The sequence below is a fragment of the Branchiostoma floridae genome, chromosome 2 (assembly GCF_000003815.2).
Source record: "Branchiostoma floridae strain S238N-H82 chromosome 2, Bfl_VNyyK, whole genome shotgun sequence".
In the NCBI taxonomy this organism is placed as follows: Eukaryota; Metazoa; Chordata; class Leptocardii; order Amphioxiformes; family Branchiostomatidae; genus Branchiostoma; species Branchiostoma floridae.
Window position 1 is genome coordinate 29,073,171 of NC_049980.1, and position 16,557 is coordinate 29,089,727.

General features: G+C 41.9%; 2 protein-coding genes and 1 non-coding gene across 3 annotated transcripts in view; 2 read left to right on the plus strand and 1 right to left on the minus strand.

Moving 5' to 3' along the window:
* Positions 1-2,021: 2,021 nt before the first annotated feature.
* On the plus strand, positions 2,022-3,642 carry LOC118410343 (somatostatin receptor type 5-like). Its single transcript, XM_035812006.1, has one exon. The coding sequence runs from the start codon at positions 2,313-2,315 to the stop codon at positions 3,450-3,452; it is 1,140 nt and encodes a 379-aa protein (XP_035667899.1). The 5' UTR covers positions 2,022-2,312; the 3' UTR covers positions 3,453-3,642.
* A 9,176-nt stretch (positions 3,643-12,818) lies between these two features.
* LOC118410679 lies at positions 12,819-12,982 on the minus strand. Its single transcript, XR_004830585.1, has one exon. It is a non-coding gene; the product is annotated as a U1 spliceosomal RNA (small nuclear RNA).
* A 660-nt stretch (positions 12,983-13,642) lies between these two features.
* Positions 13,643-16,557, plus strand: part of LOC118409662 (alpha-methylacyl-CoA racemase-like) — a 6,286-nt gene continuing 3,371 nt past the window's right edge. Inside the window, exons 1-4 of the mRNA XM_035810835.1 lie at positions 13,643-13,763; positions 14,587-14,845; positions 15,419-15,562; positions 15,888-16,048. Coding sequence (XP_035666728.1) covers positions 14,599-14,845; positions 15,419-15,562; positions 15,888-16,048 — 552 coding nt within the window. The 5' untranslated portion in view covers positions 13,643-13,763; positions 14,587-14,598. The remainder of the gene's footprint in view (positions 13,764-14,586; positions 14,846-15,418; positions 15,563-15,887; positions 16,049-16,557) is intronic.

Consider the following 16,557-nt stretch of genomic DNA (forward strand, 5'->3'; position numbering starts at 1 on the left):
GTTCACGTGACGAGAAGAAAATAAAGCCTTTTAGTACGTCGATGTAGGTTAGACATTCATACGTATGGAACTTTCCGGCACCCCCACCCCCCACCTTAACTGTGTCTTAGACCAATTTCCCATTGAAATCCAAAATTGTCTTCAACTTGACTTTGCCTTACTTTTGTTGCTATTGAAATCCAAATTGTATTTAGCTTGACTTTGTCTAACAATGTCTTCTATTGGACATCTGAAATTGTCTTCATTTATAGTTAGGGTATAAAAGATCAGTTCTTCCAGATCTCCTCAGTTTCACTGACTAAAGATGGTGGATACCATCTGAAACGTCTGAACGTTTCCAAAATCATATCCAGCTGCTTGAGAAACTGCTTTATGGCAAAGCCTTTTAGTGTCTGCATTATCCTATGCCTACTTTTGTAGATTAAGTTCTTGTTAATGATAGTAATACAATACAAAGTGTACAGCTTTACAGCCATCATGTATATTAGGGTGCATGCACGTAGGTAAGCTTTACTGAGTGTTAAATGTACTGCATATCAACGTAGTTTACAAGCAAAAGTGCCGAGCCTCCATAGCAGGCTATCCGGGGCCTCTTTTGGCTTGTAATACACTTTTGCCGGCCATTTCTTTTAGTACTGGGTGACCGATTGCCGGCCTTCGCTGATCTATTGGGGCCAATAGATCAGCAAAGGAAAAAGAAATGACCAGCAAAAGTGTATTATGAGCCAAAAAAAAAACGTTACAAATATTATCGCAATCCATCCACAGGTTCTTAAGATATTCGCCGCACACACAAACATCCACAAAACAATCAACCCTGCAGATCCACAGCAAATAGATAGAAGGAAGAAATTGACACCATGGCCAAATAAGCATATACTTAACACCAACCCATCACATGAAAATCAACACTACAGAAATTCCAGGTGCAAAAATATAATACAAAAGTGCTGCTGCAGTACCAATGTCAACCAACAGGGGGTTCAAAATCGACCTACACAATCACCATCCCCATCTACCCACCCACCAAAAGCCATTGTAAACCTTTCAGTGGTTCTTGAGATATACCCCGCATAACCTCCAGGGGGTAAAAAGTATGGCAACAATACTAGATGATATAGCCAATAATAGATAATAAGAGCCAATGCATTTTTTAAAATCATGACAAGAAAATAAATAGCATGAAATTATCCAATCAAGTTTGTTAATATGAATGTCACAGGAATTTATGACCCTGTATAGGGAGCCCCACAAGTCTGTAAACTCTTGAGCACTGAATAAATTACTACGTTCATTATAAGAATCTAAATAAAGATATCATTTTCGTGCCACTGTCTAGTAAATTTTAGTTAGTCAGGCATAAGTGTTAGCTTTACCTGCTTTTATTGCAACAACTATTTTATTCTATTACTGTATATACATGTTCATCTTGTATTGTATATTTATATGTCTGTGGTCACGATACCAGCCATGCTGCCTAGTGGTCACAGTGTATTGTCTTGTTACAACCTGAATAAAGAAAGAAAGAATTTACGGTGAAGCTAGCTTAATTATTTTACGCCATAGACGTCAAATTAAGAAAAAGCAGTCTAACACAGCACGTAAATCGTTGCTGTGGAGCATGTACGGTCTCAGATGTTGACGAACGTTGCATGTTTAAGAATTGAACGTAAACGGCTTCACCATTCGTTATTTGGTATGTGTACATTTATCACCTCTTATCATCATGATTATCATGTTTTCCAAACTGCACTTGCAGCTGACTAGTCCGCATCTATTCCCCCAAACCTGACGCACCTTATGCTTTATATGAATTAATTGGTCGGCCTTTTGCAGCATAAGAGCTGCGACCGATGCCAATTACAAGTCAAGAGAAATACTTAAAGAGAATATCACAAGGAAAGTAGGCAGCGTCGCTTAAAAACCTCGGGGTAAACGCAAGCCCATGACGTAGATCACGCTTCCGTGTTACTTGTAGTTACTGTTTCGCCATGTTAATTTGTTCTTCGTGTGGGAGGTGATGTACCAATCAAAGCCCTTTAGAGACATATATGGCTTCGTTTGCGCATTGTGATTGGCAGGTCTTTTATATTTGTTGGCTTTAAGCCAGTCAAATGAAAGGATGCGAAAGCAGTTTAATGCTGACTGGCTCATTGTAGGCAGAAGTTGAAACGCGTGTATAAGCTCTGAGAGGATACCGCATCGCGACAAGGAGCTTCATTTTTCAACGACATTGTCCTGAACTCTTTCAGCTCCAACATTACCAGTACCTAGTAAGTTACCGGCAGTTCCCTCGGATCATCTTAACCACAATGAGAATCCCCGACGATGTTACGATTGGCAACTGGAGCAGCACGAATGAAACGGACTACGTCCTGATGTCGCAGGTGGTCTCGGACCCCCTCACGACTATCGTGGGCCCTGTGCTGTACGGCACAGTAACGACGGTGGGTCTTCTCGGCAACTTGCTGGTGATCTACGTGCTGTTGGGACACACGAGAGTGAAGGACGCTACGAAGTACTACATCCTGAACCTGTCCTTTGCCGACACGCTCTTCATGCTCGGTATACCGTTCATCTCCGCCTCGGCAGCCATAGGGAGGTGGGTGTTCGGGAGAGCCATGTGCAAGATTGTCTTGTCCATGGACGCCATCAACATGTTCACCACGGTGTTCAACATGGCCGTGTTGAGCGTGGACCGCTACCTGGCCATCGTCCGTGCCTCCAGCCACCCCCATCTCCGCCAGCCGAAGGTAGCGGTCGCCGTCAGCCTATCCGTGTGGTTAGCAGCCATCGTACTGGCCATCCCCGTCATGACGGTCAGCGATACCGTCATGCTGATGAACGGAGACTACGTATGCATGCTCGACTGGCCCGCTGACAATGTCATGTTGTGGTACGAGGCCTTCATTTCTTACACCTTTGCCATGGGTTTCGTTGCCCCTCTGTCAGTGATCAGCGTGTCCTATGTGATGGTGATCCGTCACCTCAGGCGCAACACGTCCACTCACGCCGCGGTGGCCAGGGCCTCTGCCGGCGTGCGGAACAAAGTGACCAAGACGGTGAGCGCCATCGTGGTGACGTTCGTGGTCTGCTGGCTGCCGTTCCACGTGTGTCAGCTCCTGAACCTGATCACAGACCTGCCGCTGAAGCCGATGCTGGCGGTGTCTCACGTCGCCATGGTCATGTCCTACGCCAACAGCTGCGTCAACCCCATCCTGTACGTCTTCATGAGCCAGAAGTTTCGGAAGAGCGTGCGGAACGCGCTGCGTTTGAGTCGGAAAAAGGCCGGTCTTGATCTGAGGGGTTACAACCAGAACAAGGACACGGCAGTCGCAAGACAACGGCGGCAAATAGATGCGTTCTTCGAGGAGGAAATATGTGAGGTAAAGTTTGCAACAGTTGAATCTGTGTCTCCCCAAGGAGTTGTCGTGTATGTAACATCGGTATAGGACATTGGAGAGATAGAAAGAAGATGACGCATGTTGGTACGATTTAGATGATCCTACTTCAGGTTGTTCTACCCAAAGACTTGTGAATATGTGGTTTGATTTGTAAACTGTTCGGCCATTTGATATTTTAGGGTTTATCTGATCATTGATGTTGGATATGTTATTCTTTCTTATAAATATTACCTTCGATAATTGCATCATAAAACGTTTGCTGGCCTCTGACAGCAACTCATTTTTCTACAGCTGTTATGGTCTGTGGTAAGATAGCTCTTTAAAAGTAAATATATATATATATATATATATATATATATATGTATATGAGTTCTTTTGTGAATGTATGTATATATAGATAGGTACCATCTCCATATGGTTCATGTAAGTATATATAATTACGTGAGGAACTGTGGTGTGTTTAATATATAGTGTTGCAAAGGAAATTACTAATGTTGGCAGTCAAAGCTTGATTTTATGTTGTTTGTTGCACATCGGCAGAGCCAAATAAATACACTTCTGTGAATTTAAAACATACATCGTACTAGATCTATTCGTGTACATGTCACAGCATGTTGCCATTGTTAAGTGTCTCCTGGAGCTAGGTAGGAAGATGATTCACTTCCTACTTCCTCTTCCACCAAGCAAATCCCGTTATAAAAAGAAAAAAAAATTAATTAAGGTGTCCTAGTTAGGACCTAAAATCTCAACGCATTTGTAAGTCTAGAATATATGTGCAAGGGGGTGTTTTGGGGGATATTCGGATATTTGTTATAGCATTTATGCGGAGTAATGTCTAAGAAGCCACGCGAAAAAATAAAAATACATCAATGTTGCCGTTATCATCGAGTGTCTAAAACCGCGATGCTGACCTTTTCTACCTCCGGAAGGAACGAGACAGTGTATATCCTGTTATTCGTAGAACGGAACTCAAGAAATGTACAAAACATGCTGTTGGTTACCTCCACTTCCTGCATCCTCTTCCTCCAAGCAAATACGGTTATAAAAAGAAAAAAATGATTAAGGTATCCTAGTTAGACCTAATATCTCAACGCATCTGTAATTCTATAATACTAGATAGTGTACAAGTGGGTGTTTTTTTGGGGGCGGGAGTATTCGGGGCTTTAGCATTTGTGCGGAGTACTATTATTGCATCACAGTCCACACTAGGTGTCATCACTTCTACAAGGTGTTTTGGAATCATGGAAAATAGCACAGAAAGATGTACTAGGAGATGGGGTGGAATAATTCCATCAATAAAGCTGGCCGCACACACTATCAACTACCATGGGCCAAATTTTGTTGATGCCTAAAAAATTTCAAAATAGTTCAATTCTTTTTTTGTCCGAAAATTTACCCTATTGTTACCGGCCATTCTTTAATAATACGGATACTTAAAATACATTCACCAGCAATTGCATTGTTGCATTTATCTATTGACTACTTTTGCTGTATAACCATTTTACATAGGGAGAACAGGAAGAATTTTCTTAATAAGACAGCCCGCACCTTAAGGGTACAATGTGCTGGATTACAAAGGCTGAGATCTAAGAAGCCACGCGACAAAAATGAAATACATCAATGTTACCGCTTATCATCGAGTTTCTGAAACCATGATACTGACCTTTTCTACCCCCGGAAGGCACAATTATATCCTGTTATTCGTACAGAACTCAAGAGTTGTGCAAATCATGCCGTTGGTTACCTCCACCAATTAGGAAAGATAAGAAGAAGGATCGAACCTGGGCTTGAATCATTTTCCCTCAGGAAATTTCTGTACTGACGTTTTCCAGGATATGGAAAACTCATTTAACATCTTGAAACACCCTTGTTACTGTGTGTGTGTAGGAAACAGACCCGTAGGGCGCGTTTCAAACCTGTAGTGTACGTACGTGTATTTTTTTTCTTTCACCTCCGTAGTTAACAGCCGATCTTTCTGCTGAACGTTGCACGTACCTCGACAGACCTGAATGAATTGATTTCCGATTTATAACGCCCTGCATACGAGATATATTTATGTACAAGTCACAGCATGTGGTCCACCCTAGCTAGGAGCGCGGACGCCCCCATCGTTCCCACGATAGCCTCTAGTATACGGCCATCACTTTCAATCGCGCCAAGGAGTTTAATACATGTACATCTGGTGTATTACTTGATGCCATTAGGTACCTAAAGTGTGAGTATTAAATAAGGCTGATGCGTGCTCGAGGCGCCTCCTCCCCACAAGCGTTTTGCATCCCTTCCGAAAGACGATTTCGTGGAATTTGTGCTCGGGCATCCGGTCGTCCTTCAATGGGTGGTCTCGTCTCCCATCCATGTACTGACCGGACTGCACGATGCTTAACTTCCGAGATCGAGGGATATGGAAACTCTTTCTACCGCTATCGTCTACCCGGATGCCGGGGGATCGCGTTATCATGCTGATAACACGGTCCTTGTTTTCCAGGTTTCTTACAACCCTTTCCTCATGCGGATATCATTCAAACAGAGATATAGAATCTCAAATTTACAGAATTCAGAAGAAAAATTGATACTATTTGGAAGGTACTAACTAAGGTCTTTATTTGAACATCAGCGCAATGCAATGCATCCCTGTCCACACTGAGTATGAAGTTACCCGTTGACGTCCAGACATGTACTATCTGAAGACATAAAAGAGCATGTGTATCTTAAGCGCACTTCCAAAGGCCGATTGCCAAACCGTCCAGAATGCGGCATCATTCTGTCTTGCACACATTAGGCTGAAGTGGACTCTTAAAACCTTTCACATCTCTATGACCAGTACTTCCGTCACTGTTTTGGGGTGTTACAAGATGTCTGTCAACAGCGGCATTGTTTGGTGATAACACGAGGAGTCTTCTGTAGTTATATATCCCCGGGCAAGAAATTGGATATCCCATTTGTTTTGTAAGTTTTATTGTAAGCTTCTGAAATGCCCCATGTTCCACAATGTCCAATATCTCGCCACAACTGTCTGTAGTTGAGTAGCTTAGACAGAGATGTATGACTTGCAAATGATGCAAACTAGTAGTCTGGAGTCCAGCCTTGTTCCAGCTTTAGTCCGCTCATTTTGAGGGCTGTCCGCCGTCAAACTAGACAAATGAGGTCTAGAGTACCAATCTTTGCACCTGACCTGCAACAGCCAACACGTGTTGTTGAAATGAAGAATTGTCCAGACGTTTCTCCATCGATTGGACCCCTAAAATTCCTGTCATGCCGTGTATTTGGAACCCGCATTCTCCACTGACTTGCGACGGATCGGAGCCTGCGACGCGGCGACCTCTATTTCATGGAACTACAGGCCAAGGAGATGCTGAGAACTTACGGGCTGCTCAGACTGAGAAGCAGACCAAGACTGCAAGAGGAAAGAAAGCAGGTCAAAACTTTTGCTCGTTGATCTCCAAAATAGTTAGAAATAGCCCCTGATCTCTACGACGTGTTCACCTTTTGACATGCAAATCAGACAGATATGAGAGGTCATCAGCCCCTGCGCTCTATCAGGTGTGATGTCAAGACTTCACCTGTCCCATTTTTTTTTCACATGTCATAGTCATACGTCTTTCCCCATCTATACCCTTTGTTTGCACTAGTCTTAACACTTTGCGCAGCTGCTAATAATCCGCTTTTTCTGCGGGCTAAGCAGTACCAAAGATGATGCTGATGATGAAGACGTCCCGACCGAAAGGTATGCAATGCATTCTGCTAACTGGTGCGCGGTCCAAGCTTCATAGCCTTGATGAGTTCTGCTTAACTCTCTCTTTAAACCATACCTACATAGCAACAGTTACGTGTTTCTTTGCTGAGAGATTATGTCATGGACTGTTCAACACATAACCTTTATCGCAACAAGGAGGTTATATAAGTATATTGCGATGAAGGAGGTTATATAACCTCCTTGATCGCAATGATGGATGTATTAAACTATTGTAAATTTCATAATGTCAAATAATTATATCTTTCTAGTTTTGTAATTTGAAATAATATTTTGAGAAAGATTTTAGGAATTGTAAAGTAGCGATGATTCAAATCATAAAGAAGTCTGTCAAATGCTGTTAGGTTTCTTGATGATGATGATGGTAACTTGTAAGCTGGACCCTGTGTGACATGCTACGACTCTCTATGTCCTAGTCTATCAGCAATAGTTGATAGACCACGACCGTACTTCATATAAACACCAATATGACCTCCGATAAATTGAATTAGCAGAATATCTTTTAATTAATTTGACGCCATAATGATTATGATTTGAATTCCCCAGTGACCGTGGTGGGTAATTGAATCAAGCAACATCATCTTCATGTGTTTTGCAGACGTACGCTGCAATCCAACATGGCGCAGATTGAGTCAAATGAAAATTACTGTATATAATACTAGAAAGGCCGACATTTGCTTAAGAGCAAATACAGCATATTTCAGCCATACCCCTTCCCACGCAACATTGGACTGTTCCAAATCACCCCTGCGCAAAAATGGAACATCCTCTTAACAATACATTATCCCCCAAAGTGGACTGGTATTGTGAATTGACTCCAGGTAAAAACAGAGCTTGCTTCTATTTTTCAGAAAATGACAATAATCACACCTTCCATTCAGAAAATTTTCATCATGACTGAAAATTGTTGAATGACTTCATGTAATGTCATTAACAATTTTCAGTACGATAACTAGGTGTAAGTTTAAAAAAGTATAAGCTCCTTGTGATGTGGGTACATTTATTATTGCAATGAACTTTTTTTATTCAAGTAGGGCATACGATTTAATAATTATCAAGCAGGTGCAGGTACTGTAGGAGCGTTTGTTTTCTTCAAGCTGTAAAACTGTTAAACTGTTTTACTTTGTATGCAATCAACCATCGAGCCTATTCTTATTTTAGTTTAACAACTTCCTGCCAGACCCGGAAGATACGATTGAACCTTGTTCGAGGATTTATTTTCGTCTGTCTGGTCAGTCTGTTCATACCCTGGCGCTGAGAGTGTTTTATTGGGCTGAAACTCTGGCAGTTTAAAGTTACTTACAATTTAAATGTTCAAAGTTTATGCCAAACAACAACAGCACTAGGAAATGTGGCCACTATAGACAGGTGGTCACTATAGAGAAAATGCTGATCTATTGACTAGGAGCCATACGTTACACATGATTTCAGTACACTGATCATTAATCATATAAACATTGCACAGGTAAGCCAATTGTTTAGATGTACAATTAAGTTCAAATAATTCTGAAGAGAAATATTGATGAGAAAATAATCATTCTCGCCACTGTCTAACTTATAATTACGTATCAAAACTAAACGCAGATTTTCTAACTAACGCACCTTTCGCCGACTTCATCATAGGACCGCCGGCTATCAATCAAACACGGCTGTTGATTAGACTTAGAGTTTCAAACAGTCATGTGCTGTGTGCCAGTTGACAGCGAACTTCATGCTACGTGATGTTTTACATTGCTTGGACCTTCTTTCCTACAGCGGTGCTTCTACAAAATATTTAGACTGTAACACTGAGTTTTATAGAATAGAATTTGACGCAGAACAGCGTTTTTTGCTGGGTATTTTTTTTTAAACATGTCCGTGGGAATATCAGCGAGGCGGCGACGTAGGGATATCAGACCGTCAACAAAAGTCGCACGGCGGCTAACGGCGCAGCGAAGATACTAGCGCTATAAATAAGCGCTTCAACTAAGGATGGCAACCCGTACAATATTTTTGTATACTGTTGAGCTAAGTAAAGTTTGTTGTTTATGAGGTTTTAGTTGTCTTTGAAGCTTTGACCCGAAATATTTTAAAGTCAAACTGCTGAAGAGAAGTAAGTGACTGCTACGATTATCGTAGATATGGCCCTAAAAAAACTGATAAAAGAAGCCTTCTCAATAGCCTAAAATGCAAGAGCTTCCGGGGGGGGGCTTCGCCCACCTGGGTCCCCCCCACAGTGGCCCTGCCCCTGGACCCCGCCAGGGACATTCGGCGGCCCCCGGACCCCTGTCCGACGCTTTGAAAAAATCCTGGCGAGAAGTCTGTACGGCCTGAGTCTTCAAGTTAACGTATTGTGTGGTCCCGCTTATGAATATTAATTAGCCTTCGCTTTCCTCTTCGCTGATTGGCTGAACCATTAATTGAATTAACTCTTCCTGCCGGCTAGACGCAGGTGCAGATGTCGGCTCTGTGGGGTGAACGTCCGAAAGGTCACGGCATGGAGAACGAAAGAAAACCAATTTCCCCTAAAAAAGTGCTGTAATTAAGCCTTTTACAGTACTTTATGCCAAAAATTTTACTTGGATCATTTTACCAACTATATTATGCCTATCTATACCAAATGTTACTCATACCAGGGTACAGGGGTGCAAAATATACCGTTATAAGACCGTCAACAACAGTCGCACGGAGCTAACAGCGCAGCGAAAATACCATCGCTAGCGTTTCAACTTCGGATAACAAGTTATAAGTACTGTTGCACTCAGTAACGTTAAAGTTTGTTTTTAGTTGCCTTTGACGGTTTGACCTGAAACAGTGTTACGCTAAACTCCTGAAGAGAAGTTAAGTGACTGCTGCGATTATCATAGATATGCCCCTAAGAACTGATACAATATAAAGCCTTCTGAATAGTCTAAAATGCGAGAGCCTTAGGCGGGCTTTGCTCCCCCTGGCGGGAACACTGCTATATACGGGATCATGAGGCTCCGCTTATGAATATTAATTAGCCTTTGGCCTCCTCTTCGCTGATTGGCTAGGTCTTTGATTCAATTAACTCTCCGGCTGACGCGCACAGGTGTGGCTCTGTGCGGGGTCACGGAAGGTCACGTCAGGAGGCCAAAAGAAAACAAATTTCCCCTCAGAAAAGTGCCAAAATTAATCATTTTAAAGTTGTTTATGTCAAAAATTTTACTTGAATCTTGTTACCAAGTATCTAATGCCTATCTATACCAAATTTCAGGTCATTTAATTGTAATACCAGGGTACAGGAGCCAAAAGTGTCCTTTTTTGGTCAAAAATTGGCCAAAAATCGCAAAAATAAGCATTTTGTTGCACTGTACACCAAAAGTGTTATTGAATTTATATGAAGGGATTATCAAGGCACATCTGTGTCAAATTTCAGCTCATTCGGTTGCAATACCAAGGTACAGGAACCAAAAGTGTCCTTTTTTGGTCAAAAATTGGTCAAAAAATCGCAAAAATAAGCATTTTGTTGTACTGTACACCAAAAGTGTTCTTAAATTTATATGGGGGCATTATCAAGGCACATCTCTGTCAAATTTCAGCTCATTTGGTTGTAATACCAGGGTACAGGGGCCAAAAGTGTCCTTTTTTGGTCAAAAATTGGTCAAAAAATCGCAAAAATAAGCATTTTGTTGTACTGTACACCAAAACTGATATTGAATCTATATGGGGGACTTATCAAGGCACATCTGTGCCAAATTGCAGCTCATTCGGTTATAATACCAGGGTACAGGGGGCCCAAATATACAGTTTTGGTCTTAAGATGACCAAAAAACCTTAATAAAATCATTTAAGAGACAGATATGGAAAAAATGAAAAAAACGCCCGAGGGTATTGGCCCACTCTACCCTTGTGCCAAATTTCAAGTCATTCGGTTGAGGAACAACGGAGATACCGTGTTCTGAAGATTTGACAGGAGAAAGAAACATTACGAATACAATATATTTCACCATACCTATGGTATGGCTGAAATATAATAATCAATTTCGCCACTGTCAAACCTACGTATCAAAACTAAACGCAAACTGGCCATTTTTCCCGCGTTTTCCGCCAAGTAACATTTTCTCAAATGTCTCAACTAACCCTACCAAAGTTAACTCTGCCGAAAATGATTGATATCGCCATGCGGAATGTTGATTAATTCAACGACAAAGACTTGTATTCTAACGTTCAATGCATGCGTACCGTCCGCTACCTCTCAAATGACCCTGTCTGAACTCTAAATCCTCGCAAACTACAATTTTAAACCGGGCAAAGGGTGACACACACATGTATGACCACTGTAAGGCTGTAATATGCATGTGTTTCTGTCTGTATATACGGCATTGGAAGCCAGCTTATGGATATTAATTAGCATTCGTCTTCCTTGGCGCTGATTGGCTGGCTCTTTAAATTCAATTATCTCTTGTTTAAACCCAGACTGCGCAGGTGTGAGGGGTCACTGGAGTTCACGGCAGGAGGCCGAAAAGAAAACCAATTTCTCCTCAGAAAAGTGCTGAAATTATGCATTTTAAAGTAGTTTATGCCAAACATTTTACTTGTATCATTTTACCAACTATCTAATGCCTATCTACGCCAAATTTCAGGTCATTCCATTGTAATACCAGGTACAGTGGGCCAAAATATACCGTTTTGGTCAGAAGATAACCTTTAAACATCAATAAAATCATTTTAGAGGCAGATATGAAAAAAATGCAAACTGGCAAATTTTTCCGTGTTTTCCGCCAAGTAACATTCACTCGATTGTCTCAACTAAAGTCAACTATGCCAAGAATGATTGATATTACCATGCGGAATGTTGGTTAATTCAACGACAAAGACTTGTATTCTAACGTTCAATGCATGCGTACCGTCCGCTACCTCTCAAATGACCCTGTCTGAACTCTAAATCCTCGCAAACTACAATTTTAAACCGGGCAAAGGGTGACACACACATGTATGACCACTGTAAGGCTGTAATATGCATGTGTTTCTGTCTGTATATACGGCATTGGAAGCCAGCTTATGGATATTAATTAGCATTCGTTTTCCTCGGTGCTGATTGGCTGGCTCTTTAAATTCAATTAGCTATGGCGAAAGCCCAGGCTGCGCAGGTGTGTGGGGTCACTGCAGTTCACGGCAGGAGGCCGAAAGAAAACCAATTTCCCTTCAGAAAAGTGCTGAAATTAAGCATTTTAAAGTGTTTAATGCCAAAAATTTTACTTGGATCATTTTACCAACTATCTAATACCTATCTACACCAAATTTTAGGCCATTACATTGTAAGACCAGGGTACAGTGGGGCAAAATACACCGTTTTGGTCAAAACATGACATTTTAACCTCAATAAAATCATTTTAAAGGCAGATATGAAAAAAATGAGAAAAACACCTAAGGGTATTGACCCACTCTACTCTTGTGCCAAATTTCAGATCATTCGGTCCAGGAACGGCGGAGATGAATCACTTTAAAGATTTGACAGGAGAAAGAAAGAAAGAAAGAAGAAGAAAGAAACATTACGAATATAATATATTTCACCATACTATGTATGGCTGAAATATAATTAAAGGGGCGCTTATTTATGCACCATTTCATTTTTACGGCCTCCGACGGTCACTCTAGACACAGTGAGGCGTAGATTGGCTGGATGGGTGTTGTGTGGACTTGCTTTTGGATTGTAAAGGCGGGGGTTAGCGCGAACGCAGACCCCCACTATCATAAATTACGCAGCCGAGTTACCCGCATTTGGGGTAATCGCAAGGGTCAACCCAACCGGAGTGCAATGGTCGGGCCTCGCCCTGGACGGACGTCCTTCATGATCAACGTGCCATCTCTGCCAGGTAAGTATGCCCTCCTAACGGCCTCCGAAAAGCCCAGTCGCACCACTAAGCAATTCGATGCGGGGTTTTCTTACACAGATTCTTTATTGTATTGCGGACGCCCCTATTCACGTCTAGCACAAATACCGTCCCAATTGGACTGAAACATACCTTATGAAATATTTGGCACAACAAACCTGTGATGAAACTGCCAAGATGATTTGCATTTGAAGGCGCAAAATGGCCTCTCTGATCAGATTCTGACGTTACCTGGCGCTAATCTACATAATCTATGCATGACGATGACGTCACGGCGTCACACCTGTTGCACCTGTCCGACCTGTCTTCACTTCCGAGTTGTTCCGCTACGTGGCGCTTCTTTAAGCTGCTGACAATTTACCATAATTTGTGGTAATTGATGCGTACAGAAGAACTGAACAAGGAAAGGCGTAATTCCCCTCGATATCTGTAATATATTAAAACCCATGTAGATTGATGGATATCTAAATAAATATTCGGCATATCTTAATTTTTTTAGCCAAAACAATAGAGCGACATGAGCGCTGAGCAATTAAATTACACAATGTATACGTAATATTGACATCGTATAATCTACCGAATGACTGAAATGGTACGGAAGACCCATTGTACCAACATTCCAGTGCCAAATATCGTCTTCTTAAAAACTTTACCTACTAGTATTTCTTTGTCACAATACTTCACTAAATGTTTGCTGTACACCCTGCGAGATGAGTGGTTTGTGCGACCCTCAGGGTCAAAGGTTACTGGGTTCAGCACCAGCTGATAGAGGTGAGTGAAGAAAGTTTGTCCTCTTGACAAAGTCCATTTTCTCTCTCTTTGTACCGATTGTTCTGGTAATGGTAAGTACTAACATAGGTTTGCAAATGTGATCCCCAAACGCGGGATACATCAAAGGGAGCTCGGGGAAAATACGGAGTATTTCGCTGAAGTGCCCCTGTTCTTGACGTCTTTAAAATTTGTGTTCAAGGTTAAGAAAGAGGAAGAGCCAACGTAGGACAGTATTATAAAGGTGGAGAAAAGCCTTATTTCTGTAAAGTGGCATGGTAGCTGTAGCTATAGTGTAACCTGATTAGGGTTGTTGACCAAGGAACTCTTACTAAACAGGTCCCATATATTACAGCAAGAAGTGGTACTCTAGTCATGTGATCAGAAGCTCTGAGGAAGATGATAGGCATCAAAATGTACGCAGACTAAACTTTACTGGTTGTTAAGCTTTACAAAAACTCCAATATCCCAGGTAATAATATAACGAATGGCCAGAGGCCCTCAACTTTCACATACACACCACACTCAGTACACTCACACTTCAAACTGTGAAGTGACTTATTTCCATAAACCCCTCCCAGGACACAGCAGGGATGGCATTGATGGGAATGAAGGTACACTTACGCGCAGTCTTTCCTCGCTATAAGCCTAAACTCAATGAAATGAGTATATCCAGCTGCTGAAATGGACCGCCAAAGTTTAACTTTATAAACTAGTTCATGATTTTAAGTCTCCAAGGTGATGTCCAGGGCCCAAGGAACTTCAACTTTGACATATTATCCCCAATGCACATTTCAAACAGCCTTATTCCATAAACCCCTCCCAGGACACAGGAGGGATGGCACTGAGGGGAGTAAAGGTGGTGGAGCTGGCAGGCCTTGCCCCCGCACCGTTCTGCGGGCTGATACTGTCCGACTTTGGCGCGAAGGTGACGCGCGTGGACAAGACCAGGGCGGCCGTGTCCATGGACATGCTGGCCCGAGGGAAGCGGTCCGTGGCCCTGAACCTGAAACAGCAGGAGGGCGTGGATGTGCTGAGGAGGATGTGTCAGAAGTCGGACGTCCTGATAGAGCCGTTCAGAGCAGGTAAGTAGCAGGATTCTGACCTCTGGACTGACAGGGCTCGGAATTCTTCTTTAGGTGCACAAAGATTTTTGGGTGCAGAACATAATTTTGAAATCAACATAAAGATTCTGAATACATGTATGTAATAGTAGTACTAATACATCAAAGTACATGTGCAACAAAGTTTTTATTGCTTCTGATACTTGAATTTAAAGAACATTTCAATCTGTACACTGTTGTACAATAGTACCTTTACTGTACTTTACACATACATGTTTCTTTATAAGTTTAATCTTTGAAACCTGTGAGAACATGCAGTGAAATAGTTTTTGAAGCATTTCTGCTGTGACCTCTCCCTGCTGTGACCTCTCCAATGATTGACACTGCAGTTATACATTTCCAATGTACATTGTATTACATGTTTTGTACTACAGTAATTCCTATGTATTACAATCTTGTGTAACTACAATTCACAACGATTCTGTACATTAGAGTTGTTAATAATGCAAACTTACAACACTGAAGAAACCTCCTTAGCCTGTGTACTGCAAAATCCATTCTCCACAGAAATAAATTCCACTCCCATTATTGCAGGAGTGATGGAGAGACTAGGTCTGGGCCCTGACACCCTCATGAAGGACAACCCTGGCCTCATCTACGCGCGGATGACCGGCTTCGGCCAGTCGGGGTCTTTCTCTCAGATGGCTGGACATGACATCAACTACATCGGCCTCTCAGGTACCCCATAGTAGGATGGATGCCAGCCTTGTTAGCTTTAGTCTGATCAGACGTATAACTTAGTGGGAGCTGACTAAAACTAATAAGGCTGGCATACAGGCTAACATTGTTGAGCTAGCTTTCACAATAGGTGAAACCTGTTTTACAATGTCTTTCCAAATATCATATCCAACAACAGTGAACTGTCATAGGTAGATTTAAATGTTGGTTTCACAGCATACGCATTGTCAATCAATATTGTTTGTGTCCTCTCATATTGCATCTCTAACATAGAACCAGCCAGCGTACTGATTCTAACTTGGCTGTAACCTGTATTTTGTTGCAGGCATGTTGTCCCTTCTGGGTAGGAAGCACGAGAACCCCATGCCACCCACCAACCTGCTGGGAGACTTTGCCGGGGGAGGTCTGACTTGTGCCCTGGGGATCGTCATGGCTCTGCTGGAGAGGACCAAGTCTGGCAAGGGGCAGGTCATTGATGCCAACATGGTGAGGAGACCTTGAAAACTGAATGACTTGTTGACATCCACGTAGTTGCGTAGCAGCTTTGAATTTTTTTGTGTTATAAGGCCACACCTGTCCAATTTAATTTCTTGGTTCACGGATTCGCTCGCTCCTATTTTTTGGGAAAAAAAATAAAAATAAAAATTACCACTCAGCAAATTTTCACCATTAATGAAACCATTCACCAACTTTCTGGTGTAGCAAATTGGCCTTTATATTATAAGCTCCTTAAAGTGTGGTTATAGGTGCTGTTACTGTACAATAATAGTGTTTTTGTACTTTTTTCAAGCTGAAAACTTTTTTTCTTTAAGTTTTGGATTTGCCGTCACCTTTACCCCAACCATTTTACAATTTTTATTTTTATTTCGCCCTCTCGCTCCATATTTTTTATGAAAAAATCCGTGAACCAAGAAATTAAATTGGTGTGGCCTAAAGCCCCCTTTACAAATCAAGAATTTAGCTCGGCCGAGTTGTCAGCGAGCTCTAAATTACGA

Bases quoted from the DNA above. Each gene is read 5' to 3' on its own strand.
- LOC118410343 (XM_035812006.1), top strand. From the start codon at position 2,313: ATGAGAATCCCCGACGATGTTACGATTGGCAACTGGAGCAGCACGAAT.